The 16,128-nt window shown below is 37.5% G+C and overlaps 1 protein-coding gene across 1 annotated transcript in view; it reads left to right on the top strand.

Annotated features, from left to right (window-relative positions):
- Nucleotides 1–3,652: 3,652 nt before the first annotated feature.
- The window catches only part of LOC132124117 (fibronectin type III domain-containing protein 3B-like), a 54,973-nt gene continuing 42,497 nt past the window's right edge, over nucleotides 3,653–16,128 (top strand). Inside the window, exons 1-2 of the mRNA XM_059534952.1 lie at nucleotides 3,653–3,811; nucleotides 15,835–15,966. Of these exons, the coding sequence (XP_059390935.1) occupies nucleotides 15,859–15,966 (108 nt within the window). The 5' untranslated portion in view covers nucleotides 3,653–3,811; nucleotides 15,835–15,858. The remainder of the gene's footprint in view (nucleotides 3,812–15,834; nucleotides 15,967–16,128) is intronic.

The raw sequence follows: 16,128 nt of genomic DNA, 5'->3' as shown, positions 1-16,128 counted from the left end.
ATTCTCCGATGAAGCCTCTTTCCGATTGTTTGGGGCATCTGGAAAAAGGCTTGTCCGGAGAAGAAAAGGTGAGCGCTACCATCAGTCCTGTGTCATGCCAACAGTAAAGCATCCTGACACCATTCATGTGTGGGGTTGCTTCTCATCCAAGGGAGTGGGCTCGCTCACAATTCTGCCCAAAAACACAGCCATGAATAAAGAATGGTACCAAAACACCCTCCAACAGCAACTTCTTCCAACAATCCAACAACAGTTTGGTGAAGAACAATGCCTTTTCCAGCACGATGGAGCACCGTGCCATAAAGCAAAAGTGATAACTAAGTGGCTCGGGGACCAGAATGTTGAAATTTTGGGTCCATGGCCTGGAAACTCCCCAGATCTTAATCCCATTGAGAACTTGTGGTCAATCCTCAAGAGGCGGGTGGACAAACAAAAACCCACTAATTCTGACAAACTCCAAGAAGTGATTATGGGTTGGTATTGGCGCAGTGGATTAGACACATGCCTTTGGTATGAGAGACCCGGGTTCAAATCCACTGTGAGACACCAATGTGTCCCTGAGCAAGACACTTAATGTCAATGTCACCTTTATTTATATAGCGCTTTAAACAAAATACATTGCGTCAAAGCAACTGAACAACATTCATTAGGAAAACAGTGTCAATAATGCAAAAATGATAGTTAAAGGCAGTTCATCATTGAATTCAGTGATGTCATCTCTGTTCAGTTAAATAGTGTCTGTGCATTTATTTGCAATCAAGTCAACGATATCGCTGTAGATGAAGTGTCCCCAACTAAGCAAGCCAGAGGCGACAGCGGCAAGGAACCGAAACTCCATCGGTGACAGAATGGAGAAAAAAAACCTTGGGAGAAACCAGGCTCAGTTGGGGGGCCAGTTCTCCTCTGACCAGACGAAACCAGTAGTTCAATTCCAGGCTGCAGCAAAGTCTGATTGTGCAGAAGAATCATCTGTTTCCTGTGGTCTTGTTCTGGTGCTCCTCTGAGACAAGGTCTTTACAGGGGATCTGTATCTGGGGCTCTAGTTGTCCTGGTCTCCACTGTCTTTCAGGGATATAGAGGTCCTTTCTAGGTGCTGATCCAGCATCTGGTCTGGATACGTTTTTAACCCCTAGTTGCTCCAGAGGTGTGCGACCTCTGACATATATAGCAAATGTAAGTCGCTTTGGATAAAAGCGTCAGCTAAATGAATTAATGTAATGTATTGTAATGATTATGAAAGAATTGGTTGCTATCAGTCAGGATTTGGCCCAGAAGTTGATTGAGAGCATGTCCAGTCTAATTGCAGAGGTCCTGAAAAAGAAGGGCCAACACTGCAAATACTGACTCTTTGCATAAATGTCATGTAATTGTCGATAAAAGCCTTTGAAACGTATGAAGTGCTTGTAATTATATTTTAGTACATCACAGAAACAACTGGAACAAAGATCTAAAAGCAGTTTAGCAGCAAACTTTTTGAAAACTAATATTTATGTTATTCTCAAAACTTTTGGCCACGACTGTACAGTTTGTATGCTTTTCATTACAGATTTCATTCACGAAATTTTACACTTCAACGACAACAAAATAATAAGTAGGCAAGGTTTATGATTTGTCTCTTCACTGTCATGACTTTGAAATATCATGATAATATATAAAATAACAATAAATATTATAACACCAATTTGCATCGCATGTTGATGACACAGTGAAATCTGATGGAAGTGTGAAATTATGAAACGTAACCAAACAGAGTACAGTATGGTCTGAGGATCTGGAACTTGCAAAGAGGAAATCATTTTATGGATGAAGTCCATTATTTTTATGGTAAACCTTGAGTTTTACACAAATTGGTTCAAATAGTCACTTGTAAGTTGAATTAAATGCATGATTATTGTAATTCAGCTATTTTATGTTTATATTTAACCATTTCACAGATGCTGTTCCACAGATTCTACCCTGAAAATCAGAGATTCCAGTGCAAATTATTTATTCCCCAAGGAATTAAATGCATGCATTCAGAATGTATCACTCAGTCAGAAAGGAGTCCACTCCTAAGGCATGATGATGCACATCTGTGCAGAAGTCACGCCTACATGCAGCTGCACCCAAAACTAGGGCAGAGAGCACAATTACATGCTTGTGTGTGTGCATACATAAAAAATTACACTGCTGCAAGACTTGAGTGTGAGAGACATGAGCTGTCTTGTCTTCCCATCTGCACACAGAACATTTGAGAAACAAGAAAAATGAAAGCTATTGCAATTAGTATCCTGTTTTTACTGTATGGGCCTGCTTCGACACACTTGTTATTTATATATTTTTATTTGTAGATTAATAATAAAAAATATAATCTGCTCATTTTTAAAATTTTAATAAATTATTATATAATTATTTTTTTTCCTTTCTTTTGGTAAGAGGGAGTGTTGATGTCCAAGGCCTGAAGTGCGGGGTAGAGAAGGGCCTGAACTTTGAATTTAATAGGAGCTTTTTTGTCCAAAACTTTTGGAAAAAAAGATGAAAAATTGCTGCTGATTTTCAAAAAAGGCCTAATATTACCCAATTTGATGATGCTGAGGTAAAAATAAATATTGGGGCAGATTAATTTTAATACATAAAATAAGCAGCTGCTACAAGAATCTCATGAAACTATACACTATAACTATACGGTCTCAGAGTTGAATTGACTGGTATTATGTTGTAATACATTTTCTTTTTATTGCATTTCTTGTTATATAGATATTTTTGTGTATAGCTAATATTGGTCATCTTGATAATTCTGCTCGTTTTGAAGTGCTTGTTAATAATATCCTGGTGTTATAATTCATGCTTCGTGGTAATGTCCTAATAAAGCATGGTTTGATCCCAGATCTGATCTGATTGCTGTAGTTTTGTTAATGATCACTAAGTGGCGCTGTAGTTTCTCTTTAATAATATGGTCACCGATTCTCACACTGATAACTACGTATAATTCAATATATGAAACTTGAAAAACTGAATTAAATAGCATTTCAACGAAAACTAAAAATACAGCAACTGTAGATTTTTACTCATACCGTTAAATGTCAATCACATTTTTATAATGAGTTAAGTTTAGTAATTTGGCCCACAAATCAGGAAAATCAAAAGTCTTTTAAAAGCTTAACTTATGAGTTTGGAATATCATACAGTTATACGTAATAAATATTATATTCAATTTAACATTGTATGGGTACGGCTAAACAAAATCCTGTGTATATCATTTTTGAGGATGTGGAACCTACAAAGAGGAATTTAATAAGTTTGTGGACAAAGCATGTGAGTTTTAAACCAATGATGAGTTTTACATCAATTGTTAGTATATTTTAAAAATATATATATAGGCTAACTATTATTATTAATATTATTGTAGTAAGCCTACAGTTTGGAATTTTTTTTTAATTATTATTATTCATGCTTTAGGGTAAAACAATGTATGGTTCAACTTGCTTCTATTTCAAAGCAAACTTTAACAACACTGCCAGTTTAGGAAAATTAATTAAACTTTTTTGATTTCACGTTGTCCTCGTCCATCCTAACAGAAGAGCACCAGCTAACATCCCCTTGTCTTCATGATCCGGGCTGATTCTTGCCGATGGGATGGTACGGGAGAGTATTCGGTGTTATACGGTACACTTCTACACCCCCCATGTGCTCTTCCAGATAATGGACATGGCGGAATTCCACTCCGGTCTGCTCTGGTCCACCGTGGACTTCGCAGCAACGGAATGACATGCTTTCTATCACGGGCATTTAGGGACTAAAGTGTTAATAAGCAAGTTCTACTGAATCCGGGGTAAGTAAACGTGTTTTGTTTAAAGTATTAACGCGGTAATGTAATTTTTCGAAGCGATTTGAGATGCTGTTTCGCAAAGTTTCAAGTTGCAGAAAAGCCCGAGCCGGCTGACTCTGATGGGAAAGGGAAGTCGGGCATTTAATGGAAAACGAAACGATACATAATCAAAACTTAGTGCGTTAAACTCTTAAAACTTGCGTGAGCTGATTTACTTAACTTTTATGTGTCTGTTTTGACAGCTGTGTTTTAAGTAGTAGTCTATAATTTCAATGATAGACTGTGCATCTTGTGTACTTTTTATGCAGGATAAAAAAGTAATTCGTAATCATCATTAACGCTGCTTAGCTAAATTCAGAGACTCTTATAATGCCTAAGTGAGAATTAACAGAGGAGGCTTTTATGAGGCTTTTATTTTTTTACACAGGGGCCTATTTTGTATAATTTGAACAAGTCGCATTCATATGCCTTATTGCCTTTATCAGTGTAACACTTTTTTTAGGACACAGGTAAAGATGCCATTTGGAAAGTGACACGTCAATTCCCAGCAAGTTTGCTTTAGCGTCACGTCGGTATACTTTTATAATTGCGGGGTTGTTTACTTGCGTCATTGTAATGAGTATGACGTATGTTGACTATTGTGTACATAAAGTCCATTTCCGTCTATATAGACACTTAATCACATACACTTCGGAGAAGCGTTCTAATGGGAAACTGAGTTAACGTGCATTGTAGAATAGCGTTCTTTTGAGCCGAATCGTTTCAATGATTCATTAAACGGTTCACAAAAGCGATCTAAATAATTGGTTCTTTAAAGGGACTTAGTCAGTCCGTGCTGTGTTTTATTAAAACAAACAATCTTATTGAACTCGAGAAACGTTTATTTCGAATAGGAAAAGTGGGAATTGGACGATACAGTGTTTTTGGAGCATCCTGAGAATTTGAACGGGCGGAAGTTCCTTAATAAGAGACATGTAGGCTATGATATATTAATACACATCGTAAAATTGTCACGGCTTGAAAGAATCTTTGAATTGTTTGGAGTTGGGCTTTCTATGGGTGCATTTAAATATTGCAGTCTTGCACATGATTTTCTTATAACGATGATAGCGTTAAAATGTGAATAGTCGTGAAAGAACAAATACAGACTGGCGCAAAATATGATTTAAGAAAACGCATTCAGTCAGGGTTGCGGATCATTTCGTGGACCGGATCTTCTAGCCAGAGGAAACCCGATTCCAAATACATGACGTCATGCGACATTCCAGAGCCAATCTTGAGGTGCAGAAAGCAGACTTGTTGACTTTAGAGACTCCAGCCTGAGCATCAAAAGCGATTTCTCCCCTTTAAGTCGCTGTTGTAGTATTTATAGAGGTGGAAATTATCTTCTGTAATATGAGAGTCTTTAAACAGCAGTAAAAACCTCTCTCTTGCTCTGTCAAAGTTAAACACATGGGTTCTGATACTATAGGCTACTGATCTTTTATTGTAAGTGATGCTTATCATGTCCTGTGAAGGAAATGCACTTTTCTGTGGTGATAACCTGACCACAGGGTGAGGACTGATTTGTCAGCATCTCACACCCCCTTTAAAACACATAGGCGTACCCTGACCCCTCCCAACCCTACAGCCTTTTGGCCCAAACGCAAACGTTAAAAGAATGTGATGCTTGTAGGTATTTTCTAGAGTCCCATTACCATTCTTTGGCTCAGGCTAGTTCTGGTGATAACACCAGGCTATATAAAGTTTTTTCCAAAGCAACCCGTTTTTTAACACCACTGGTTTACTCTCTGGGTTCTCTGTCCACCACCTCTCTAATTTGAAGAGAGCTGATGTTATCAAAATACTTGTTGCTAATTGAATTGGAAAATCAGATGCTTTGCTCCATCTGTGTCCATCATTTCCTGAGAGTGATAGTAATGATCTGTTGAGCTGTCAGTACGTCTTTGTTGTTGTTATCGAATCGGTTGTGCCGAATTATTGCTAATGCCAGTTACCCTGAGGTTAAGTGAGATGTCCTTATGGAAAAAAAACTCATGGTCCATTAGAGAAAAATGTAGGCTTTTAGCACAGAGAAAGTTGGTAGTCGTGGTGGGTAAAGATCTGGTTTAGGAATGGGTGATTCATGGAGAATAACTGTGAACCCTGATCACCATCATACCCCTTGAGCAAAAACCCACAGTTCCCTCCTACAGTATTGTTCTGTGGGATTTTTTTTAACTGTTTTTATTTATAGTTAAAGATTTAAACAAACCCATAAGTTTGAGCAAGACGGTTCCAGTCCTTGAATTTGATTGGTCTAGCAGTGTTCCAGAAGTGATGTAGTCGTCCAACAGCGACTTTTATCTTTTCATATCATCGTTTAGCTAGTAGATGCTGATGAGTGATTGAATCATTCATTCAACCGATTTGTTCAACACTGATTCTTTCTGGAATAACAACCTTTTTTATAGAACAACCTAAATGCCTGGTTCTGACGGGCAAAGAAATTACCAACAGAATCTGTATCAACAAAATCAACATCTTTATGAAGCTTTACATTTATCCCTCATTTTTTACTTGATTTTCATTCACAACGTTTGAAGTTCTTTCCCCATTTAAGCCACTAAACTTGTCTAAAGTCTTGTACTTTTGTTTTATAGTCTGATTTTCAAATCTTTTTTTTTTTTTGCTTCAGATCAAAGTTTGTATTTTCACCTCTGGTTGGTTCATCACTGGTTCATAACTCTATCAAAGACTTAAAAAAAAAAAACAATTTGAAAAATGAAAGGGACTTCATTTTCTCATCTTCAAATGGCAGAAATTGTAAAATGAGTATGTGGTTCCAAATTCAGCATATCTTTAACTGTGACTCATTGAACCATTTATTTGATTCATTTGTTTAAAAGCACTGCTTGATTCAGTATCGCCACTACTGTGTGGTGCTTGGAAAGATTCAATGGTTAATTCTAATTTAACTTTATTAAGAACTGTTTTCATTGACAAAATAAAAAATAGAGTTGGGAAGTTTCTCCGCTCAGATGCTGTGGATGGTTTATCTCAAAACTTTTATTTTTCTTTCCTTTCTCTGACCTCTTCGTGAAAAGGTGCATTGGAATGCACAAACAGATTTTTAGGTACTGAGACCAAATTTTTCCCGGCCTTTTATCTCTTCAGCCTTCTGTTGCTGGAGGCAGGATTGAGGAGTGGATATGGATCTTCGTCTCTTCTGCTGAGCATTATAGCATGCTTGTTCATAAGAGCCTCTTATACAGACTGATCTAGTGATGCTTTGGTTTAGATGTTTCATGAATTGGATGATCTACCTGCTGCTAAGCATAACATGTTTGGTAGAGATGTCCTGAAACACAAATACACACTTACATAGCTTGCCTGTTTGTAGCTGAGGCCCAAATCAGGATAAGGAATGTGACCTAATGACCTTTAGAAGAAGAGGGAGGGAAAGCGTGAAGAGTGGTGCCTGTTCATTCTGGTCATACATGCACGTTTATTCCCACTTTTGCATGGCTGGAAGTTTGTAGAATTCTTTGTTTGTAGAAATCTTCTTTTGTAAAAGTCTACATTGGCTGATTACCTGTAATGTTAAAACATCAGTGTGGATGTTATGATAAGATTAGATAAAGAACACGATGATCATTGACTTCATGGTTATGATTATGAAATGAGTTACGTGAGAACTTCATGAATAAATCAATTTAAAAGTGTTTGACTGAAACTATGCATCTTTAACTACTCATTGTCGTAATAACCTGTTAGTGATGGTACTGATTTAACTAACTGGTTTGATTCATTCATTTTTGATTCAGATTACAGTGTTCATGTTCACTAAAAAGAACCAGTTCATAAGAGTTGTTTGTTTGGGGTTTAAACTACATTGTTGCACTATATGTTTTGATTCACAAAACAGATCCTGTTCATAAGAGTCATTTTTTAACAACCCTGTATGTTTTGATTCACTAATAAGAGTCATTTGTTCAGGAATCAGACTACAGTGTTTGCATTCTATATTTTTGATTTACTAAAAATAACTGACTCCTAGAACTGGTTTGTTCAGGAATCAGATCATGCAGTTCAAATAATATGTTTTTGACTGACTAAAAAGAACCTATCAACCTTTTCCTTTCTCAATCTCAAGCTCCATTTTTGTTCTGTCCCTGGACGCAATTAGGATGTTAAGGATGAGAGAGAATGTTCTCCAGTGTGACCCTGCGCAACTCCTCCGTGTGACTGTAGAATATGATTCACTCAGCCTGACCCAGTTAAGATGCTCCTCTGCTCCTTGTCAGCTCTCAGAGGCAGGATCACATTTCATATTGGGATTATGCAACATTGAATTTGGATCCTGGGAATCTCTTTTCTGTCTTCTTTCTCTGAACTGTCCCTCATTTTTTTGTCCCCTCTCTCCTAGTGTCTTTTACTGTAAGTTCTGTAAGGTGAGAGTGGAAAAGTTTCAGTGCAGGCAGAAACAGGGTCAGCTTTTTGAGCTCAGCTGGGTGTGTAACTGCATAATTGTGCCTTCAGGGAGGAACCAGATCATGCTCTGGAGTCTGAGGTGTCAGCGTTTGGTAACACCTTTATCTGTTAAACAGGATAGTGGTACTGAGATTTGTCGTAAAGCTTTTATATAGACCAAAGGAAAAGAAAATTAAAATTTAATATCACAAATGATTCTCTTAGATGGAATTGAGATTTATTGGAGAACATATTTTGAAAGTCTGAAATCAAATGTTAGAGATTTCAGAATGAACTGGAACATTTCTCATCAAAATTATCTGGGCTATGCTGTACACATTTATATTATAGCCCTATACTCATCTTGTTAATAACAATTTCACATTTTTTCATGTTTATTTCTCCTCAGGACTTGCCCGGAGATAAGCTTGATACTAAACTGAAATATATTTGATAATCAATTTAGGGATAGTTCACCCAAAAATAAAAATTCAGTCATCGTTTACTCGCCCTCATATTGTATCAGATCTGCATGACTTTGTCTGCTGTGATACAAGTCTTCTGAATTCATATGATTAGGGGTTTAAAGCTTGTCATCTACATTAATATCATAAGTGTTGTTTTAATGACATGTGAGCTGACATTATTGAATATGTCACTTTTAGTATGTAACTCTTTTCTCATAACATTATTTATGTATTTGTAATTGCAGTGTCAATGCAGTCATGCCACCTTTGAGCTACATTAAACAGTCTGTGTAAATACATCTAAATGCCACTTCAGATGTGCCACATATGCAATGCAAAGATGGATTTTGTTGATACTGATTTCAGTTGATTAGTAACATCTTTTGTGAATCAAATTGAATTAAAGGAAAACGCCACCATTTTTCCATATTCCACTATGTTCTTCCCTCAACTTAGAGGAGTTGATACGTACCTCTCCCATGTCAGTGTGTGCACTCAATCACTGTAGCTCGTGGCGCCACTATGCTAGCATTTAGCTTAGCACCATTCATTCCTTAGGATCCAAACAGGGATGAATTTAGAAGCCACCAAACTGTTTGGATCCTGTTTCATCATCGTAAACACGATAACGCACTCCCCTACATATGATAACTTTATACCTGTCTAAAATGTATCATGTTGTTCATTAATAATATGAATGTATGCATACAAAAGTCTTGTATGATTACATTAGACATAGGCCTGTTACGATAACGAATTTTGCTGGACGATAAATTGTCCAAGAAATTATCGCGACGAATAGGGGTGCACCGATCGAGATCATGTCATGTGACAAGAACCAACTCAATCAGCTTCCTTCGGGGTGAAATTCCCTGTTGTTTTTTAAAAACAGGGTGCACCCAAACACTGCAGAGTTTTTACTTTTCTTTGTAAATAAATCTTGTAGCAGAGTTATAGCAAGGGTTTTTCGGTGGTGGAAATCCATTACTGAAGTGTCCTTGTTGTAATGGATACCGCAGCTGATGGATGCTTAGCAATGACGGATGCCTCAGGAGCGCAACTGCCCGAGCGCTTTGGAAAGAAGGAGAAAATGACGCGCCTAGTGTTTTCCATGCGTTTTTAGGTGCGACATGTGAATGGCCCCTAATACTATGTTAAATGTTTTTTTATATATAACATATATAATATATGTATATATATGTGTGTGTGTGTTTGTGTGTGTTCTCACTGGGCGCGTTGACACACGCAACCACACGCCTACAGACATATTTAGCTGAGCAAGCCAAATGAAGCGAGTGAAAAGTAGGGCCATTTCGACAGAAAGGGCAACGAAGTTACTTGCAAAATATGCTATGCGTTATTAAAATAAAGCAGTAGTGCAAGTACAATGCAATTTCACTTGAGATGCAAACAACCACAAGCAAATGAAAGGCGCTTCCCAAAGCTGGTCACTCTAGGGAGACGTTATCTCTTTATTCACAGGACAGCTGTGCCATCGAAGAGGGTATTTTTTCTACCGCGGGCTGTCCACAGGCTGCGTTCCAGACTAACCCCACATCATGATATGTAAAAATTTTTAAATAATGCTCCGTCCTTTCAAAGTCGGGGGATTCTGAATGGCTGTGAATGTTTTTGTTGTTCATCAGATGGGAAAAATTGTTCAGAAAGTAATTCCAATTATATTGTTCCCCTGTATTGTTACCATCATAGCTGTGGTGTGAACTGTTCTACTCCTTTAAATTCAGATTTTTTTCAAAACTTTGATTCGATTTAACTTTGTGGCCCTAGACTGATAGGCAAGCTGAGTAACTCTACTAGAGATCAGGCCAGAAACCTTTCAACTACAGCAATAGTCTTAGACCAGATGCAAATAAAGGCCAGTCAGTTGGTTTATGATTCTGCCACACTCCTGTAATGTGTCCTCGATTTCCTGTCTGTGCCTCGTCTGGACGTTATCTCTTCAGTTGCATTGTGACCGAGGTTGTTGAGATATTTTTAAAGAGGTGATGTCATCTGACTGTAAACACTGATCAGAGTCACAGACGTGAGTCGACGTCGGGGAGATGGAAATCCTGAGCGCTCTGAGGTGAGATGGAGTTACTTTGCAGGCAAAAAAAGTGGCATTTAGTTTGTTTCTCATACTCTAGGAATGTGTGTTTGCAAGCCTGAGCGTGTGTTTTGTGTGTGTGTTTCAGCTGATCAGGGCTGAGGGAAGGGATGGAATGAAAGAATAAAGGAATGATGGGGGAGATGGAGAGGAAAAAGTGACGGTTTTCTTGGTTTCCCAGCTTCCTCTGTTATTATGTGCCATTAGCTGGATTATAGGCCCATGCACGACTGTGTCCACATCTGGGACTGTAAACCTGCCAGATGCAAGAACAGATTTCTAAAAAAGAATTAAATCTGTCTTATGGTGGTGTGTGTGGCAGGGTGCTGTTGTAACTGCTTCTTTGCTGCTGTTACTGATTGTGTGCTGTTTAGCGTACACTATTTGATGCTATTATAATTTCTAAAGTACCTTTTAATGTGTAGTTGTAAAATGTAAGGCTGATTCCAGACTATGGCACTATCATAGTCTTGTTGATTATTAGCTTACTGACTCGCCTTCACTCAGCAAAACTGACTCAGCCAATGGTGTGAGTTTGGGGTGGGACTATCTGTTGTATCAATTAATGGTTAATGAGTATTCAGGAAACCTGTTTGAATATAATCATTATGTTTGCAGAAACTACACACCACACATTTAAATTTTACTGCAAACTTGCATTCTTTAAATACGTTTGTATGCTGAATGTCACTGTACATATCAGATGTTTCTTTTAATGTATTTCGGGAGTATCAGGAAGTAAAATCTGTAAATATCTTGTGGTTAATATGTCATCAGTGTTCGAATTAGGTTAGAGGTGAACTCTGTCTAGTTCCAGTAAAGGCCCATAGTCATCTCTAAATTTAGACCAAAGTTGAATTGTCATCCGTTGAATCTATACATAATAATTTGAGTTGTTGAAAAGTTGTATTTTATATTTATTTATTTATTTTTCAAAGAAATCTCTTCCTGATCCCAGAAGTTTGTACTGTTGTGTATAACAGAAAGAGACGTATTTCCTTCCAAATACAGAATGTCAGTTAATTGAAATACCACATCATCTGGTTTCATTTGAGATCTCTGAAACTCTAGAGGACACATATTGGAGAATATGATAGATCTTACAGCCTCTCTTCCAAATTTGGCTAAACACAACATACCTATCCAGTTGAACTCTGATCCATGTCCTCTGTGATCATCAAACATCCAATTCCCGAGGAAGATCTGAGATGATGTCACCAAGGAAACGATTGTTTCACTGGTGTTGTTTTGGCGTGCTGTTTGACTATGTGCGAGGGGGTGTGAAGGAGACGAGGAGGTGGTCTAGGGAATACCCCACATCGCTGGAACCTCAACCGTACCATGAAAGGACTCCCTGTGTCTTTCCTGATTGACACTCGCTGTGACGTGGTCACAACAACATGACCTGGGAAGGTTGGGGGTCCGGTCTCTTCATGTGACACCCTCTCCCCACTCCCCTCGGCTCTGAAATTGTATGAATCTTCTCAACTTTTCTCTCAGGGGATTTAGCCCTTATGCGCCCCCCTCAACCCTTCAGAATTTCAGACTCCAGCCATCCTCAGGAATGAGGAGAGTAGAAAGAAAAGAGAGAATGAATTGAAAGCCTGAGGGGTAAAGAGAGAGGAGGGGGAACAGGAGAAGAGAGAGGGTTTTTGGACCCCAGAGGCTTTGGCGTGTTAAGCTGTAGTGTTAATGATTTTAGATGGGCGTTAATTACAGGCCGTGGCATAGATGCAGAGGAAACCAAAACAAGCATGCTCAGAATGAGAAAGACTGCAGGATGCTTCGGCAGCTCATGAAGGTTAAGCGTCTGCCCATGTAAGTGTTAAAGACAAGTCACAATGGAATAATAGTTAATTTAGTCATTTCAGTTAGTGAGGCTGATGGTCTTATTTTTTTTTTTTTTCTTCATTGGAATAAATCTGCATGTTGCATTTTTTTTTTTTTTTTTTTTTTCTCAAAAAAATAAAATTTTAGCAAGACGTCTTTTTTTTTTTTTAGTCCCATTTCAGTCTTATTTTTAAGTCTTTAGAGACCACGTAAAGTAACTTTATCAAGTAAAGTTCATATACTTTTTACACTGAATACACTGTATATACAGTACCTCACATTGTGGAGACTGTTGGCTGTGAATCATTTCATGTTAACTTTCAAGGGAACAAGTTTGTTGTGGGTGGTGTGTTTACGTGTGTGTTTAGCAGTGGAAGTGAAAGCATTTATTGCCCAATAAAAAACCCCCGGTCTCTATTCTCAAGTCTTCCTCTCTCCTGGAGACCAGAGGATGTCTCACTTCTACAATTTCTCACATCTAAATAATTCAGTATAGGTGATTTTTGTGTAACGAATAGAATATAATTTATTCAAAAAAAAAAATAACCGTAAAAGTTTAGGAACATTCTGCCATGGTTACAAAAACAATATGGACCTGATGGTACTACCACAGTACTTTTTTGTAGCTTAAGGTTTCTGTATGTAATCACTGTAGCTGTTGTTTTTCCTGTGCTACTTCATAGCAGCAGATGAATGATCTCAATTGCTCCGGGATTGACCCCTGGGGGGGGGTTGTTTGAAATTAAATGGGAGAGGTTATTGCTTTTGTAGAGAAAATGGCACCAGTCAGCTGACATTACATTATCATTACTGTTAGTGTTGTCACGGTACCAAAATTTCAGTATTCGGTACCGATACCAATGAAAATCCACGGTTCTCGGTACCAATTTCGGTACCAAAGCAAAACACAAAAATATGACAATTAAAAAAAAAAACTTTTTAGCACTAAAAATAAAACCAATGCCATTCTTTATACTTATTTACAATTGTGTTTAAAGTGTTTCTACAAGTTATATAATTATGAAAATCAGTAAACAAGTTTCACCCAAATTTAATTTGTCTTTTAATTTATGAAATTTAAACACATTTTATTTTTGGTAAATAAAGGAGATTTGCTATTAAAATTAAAACATGGAAGAAATATTGTGATTTATTTATTGTGATTAGTTTACATATAGCGTGCCGATTCAGCGTGGTAAGACTCTCGCTCTCTCTCTCTTTGCATGTGTGAGAAACAGCGCTATCAGTAAAGCGACGGTGAGTCATGCGCCTTCACAAAGAGTTTACAGAGCATCAAATACAGGTGCGCTGTGCGTCCATTGAGATGAACTGAAAAGTTCAGATCGCTTGATGGAGAGAGAACTCTGAAGCTCAGATGCTGAAATTAATGCAAGTGTCATGCGCTTCAGTCTATGTAGTAAACAAACCTGCCATTCATTAATTCACACAGAGACGCGCAGAACACTGATTCATAGATACTGGTCCATATGGAGATTTGATTTGATTAATTTATGCTAACTTTGACAAATTCCACGACTGTACATATTAAAATGTAAGTTTCATTTTCATGACTGGATTTTGAGATTCCGTCCTCGTTTTCTGCTTCGTGGAAATCATAGTGCTGAACCAGGTTTGAACGGAACCTTGGTACTACCGGTACTTAAAGAAACCTGGTACCGTCACATTTAAAAAAAAAAATTGTACCGACTTGGTACCGAAGTACCGGGTCTTTTGACAACACTAATTACTGTGCTGATCTTTCCCCTGACCTGAACTTTTGTTGTTTTTTCATGTGCAATTCTGAGAGGGTTTCTTTCTGTGTGACAAGCAATATTGATCTTGTTTTGAGGACGGAAGTGCAGTCTTTCTACATTGAGCTAAACGATACAGTGCAACATGTATTGACATCTGTGCAGGTCTGTTGTGCAAGTGTTTTATGCGTCAAAGGTTGCAGCGTGCACCCTGATTTTCTGTATTATGCAAAAGTAGAATTAGTTCATTTCAAACTGGGGTGCATGATATATATCTGCCGATGATTAATGTGCATCGTGTCAGTAAAGCCTGTTATCTAATCAGCGATAAATTCCATCAGGTGCGTGATTTTTACATAGAGCAGCTGTTACTACACAGAGCCGTTGTTAACTGACAAGCTGCGCAAATCCAAGCTGATAATGAACGTGATGAGATGCGCATTAATCATCGGCCAATATATATCGTGCACCCCTATTTCAAACCATAAGTTGGAAACGATACACTTTGAAGAGGAGGAGTTTGCCATGGTTCTTTGAAGTTATGGCCTATGACCAACAAATTGCAATAAATCAAATCCTATAATTTTTTTTTTTTTATTAATATTAAGTATAATTTATTATTGTAATAGATGTTAAATGTTATCTAATAAAAACAAACAAAACTAATGCAAAAAATAATGATTTCAGTAATTGTCAAACAGTTGTTTCATAAATTGCTATGCTGAATTTAGTTTTGAATTGAATTGAAGCGTCACAATATTATAATGTACTGTGTAATACATGCATATGTATTCATTTTGAAATCTGTTTCACTGAGTAAAAAAATTAGGTCGAGAAAAACATCATATTTAAATTTTTCATCAAAAAGTGCCTAGAGTTCTCTGGATAAAATGTTATTTGACTATTTTGTACTTTATTATAATTTTTAAATGTATTTTATAAATTATTTCATTTTTTTTCAGAGGAACACAGATGTATTGATGTTAAGTTTCATAGATTGCAGCAAGACAAAGTTTGCTGTTTTGTACCTTTTTTATTTTATTTGTATTTTCTCTCTTAGTCTCTCAGTCTCCTAGCTGTGGTGGAGAGACTGTCGCCCCATAACTGCAGTTTATATACAGATTACATCATCCCAACATGGATTACATCATCATATAAACATTGGTGACATCATAATTATTTCATCCTGTTCCATAACCCACCAGTAGCCTTTCAGTGAGATGTGTGTGTTCAGTGTGTATTTGCTTTGTGTGTGTCTGGATGGGTTTGCAGATGAGGATCTGCTTTAGTCTTAATCATTAGCCATCCATTGCTGATATAAATTGAGGTTAATTGCTCATTTAAGGAGGGGTCTGGCACATAGTGACTGTGTCATCATACAATCAGATATTATTTTAACAAAGTGGGTATCTCTTTCAGGTTGTTGCAGGGAGGGCTCCATGAATGTTCGTCACCATGATGATGATGGACCAAATGCTGGACCTCCCGCCTCCATTGAGCAACGAGGTTCCCATGATGCACCACATGATCAATGGCGATGCACCACAGCAGGTGAGCTCGTAAAGTCAGACCTCGTTTATCCCCCTTGATTATTTTTCTTTTAAAAGTTTATCTAATATATTGTCAGTTGAGAAAGATTTGATCTCTCAATAAGCTCTTGTTTTAAAAGCTGGAAATATACCTTCAAGCCACAACAGCTCTTTAGCAAAGACT

This window comes from Carassius carassius, chromosome 42 (assembly GCF_963082965.1).
Source record: "Carassius carassius chromosome 42, fCarCar2.1, whole genome shotgun sequence".
Lineage (NCBI taxonomy): Eukaryota > Metazoa > Chordata > Actinopteri > Cypriniformes > Cyprinidae > Carassius > Carassius carassius.
The sequence above is the reverse complement of the archived record's forward strand: the minus strand, read 5'-3'. Positions and strand labels throughout refer to the sequence as shown.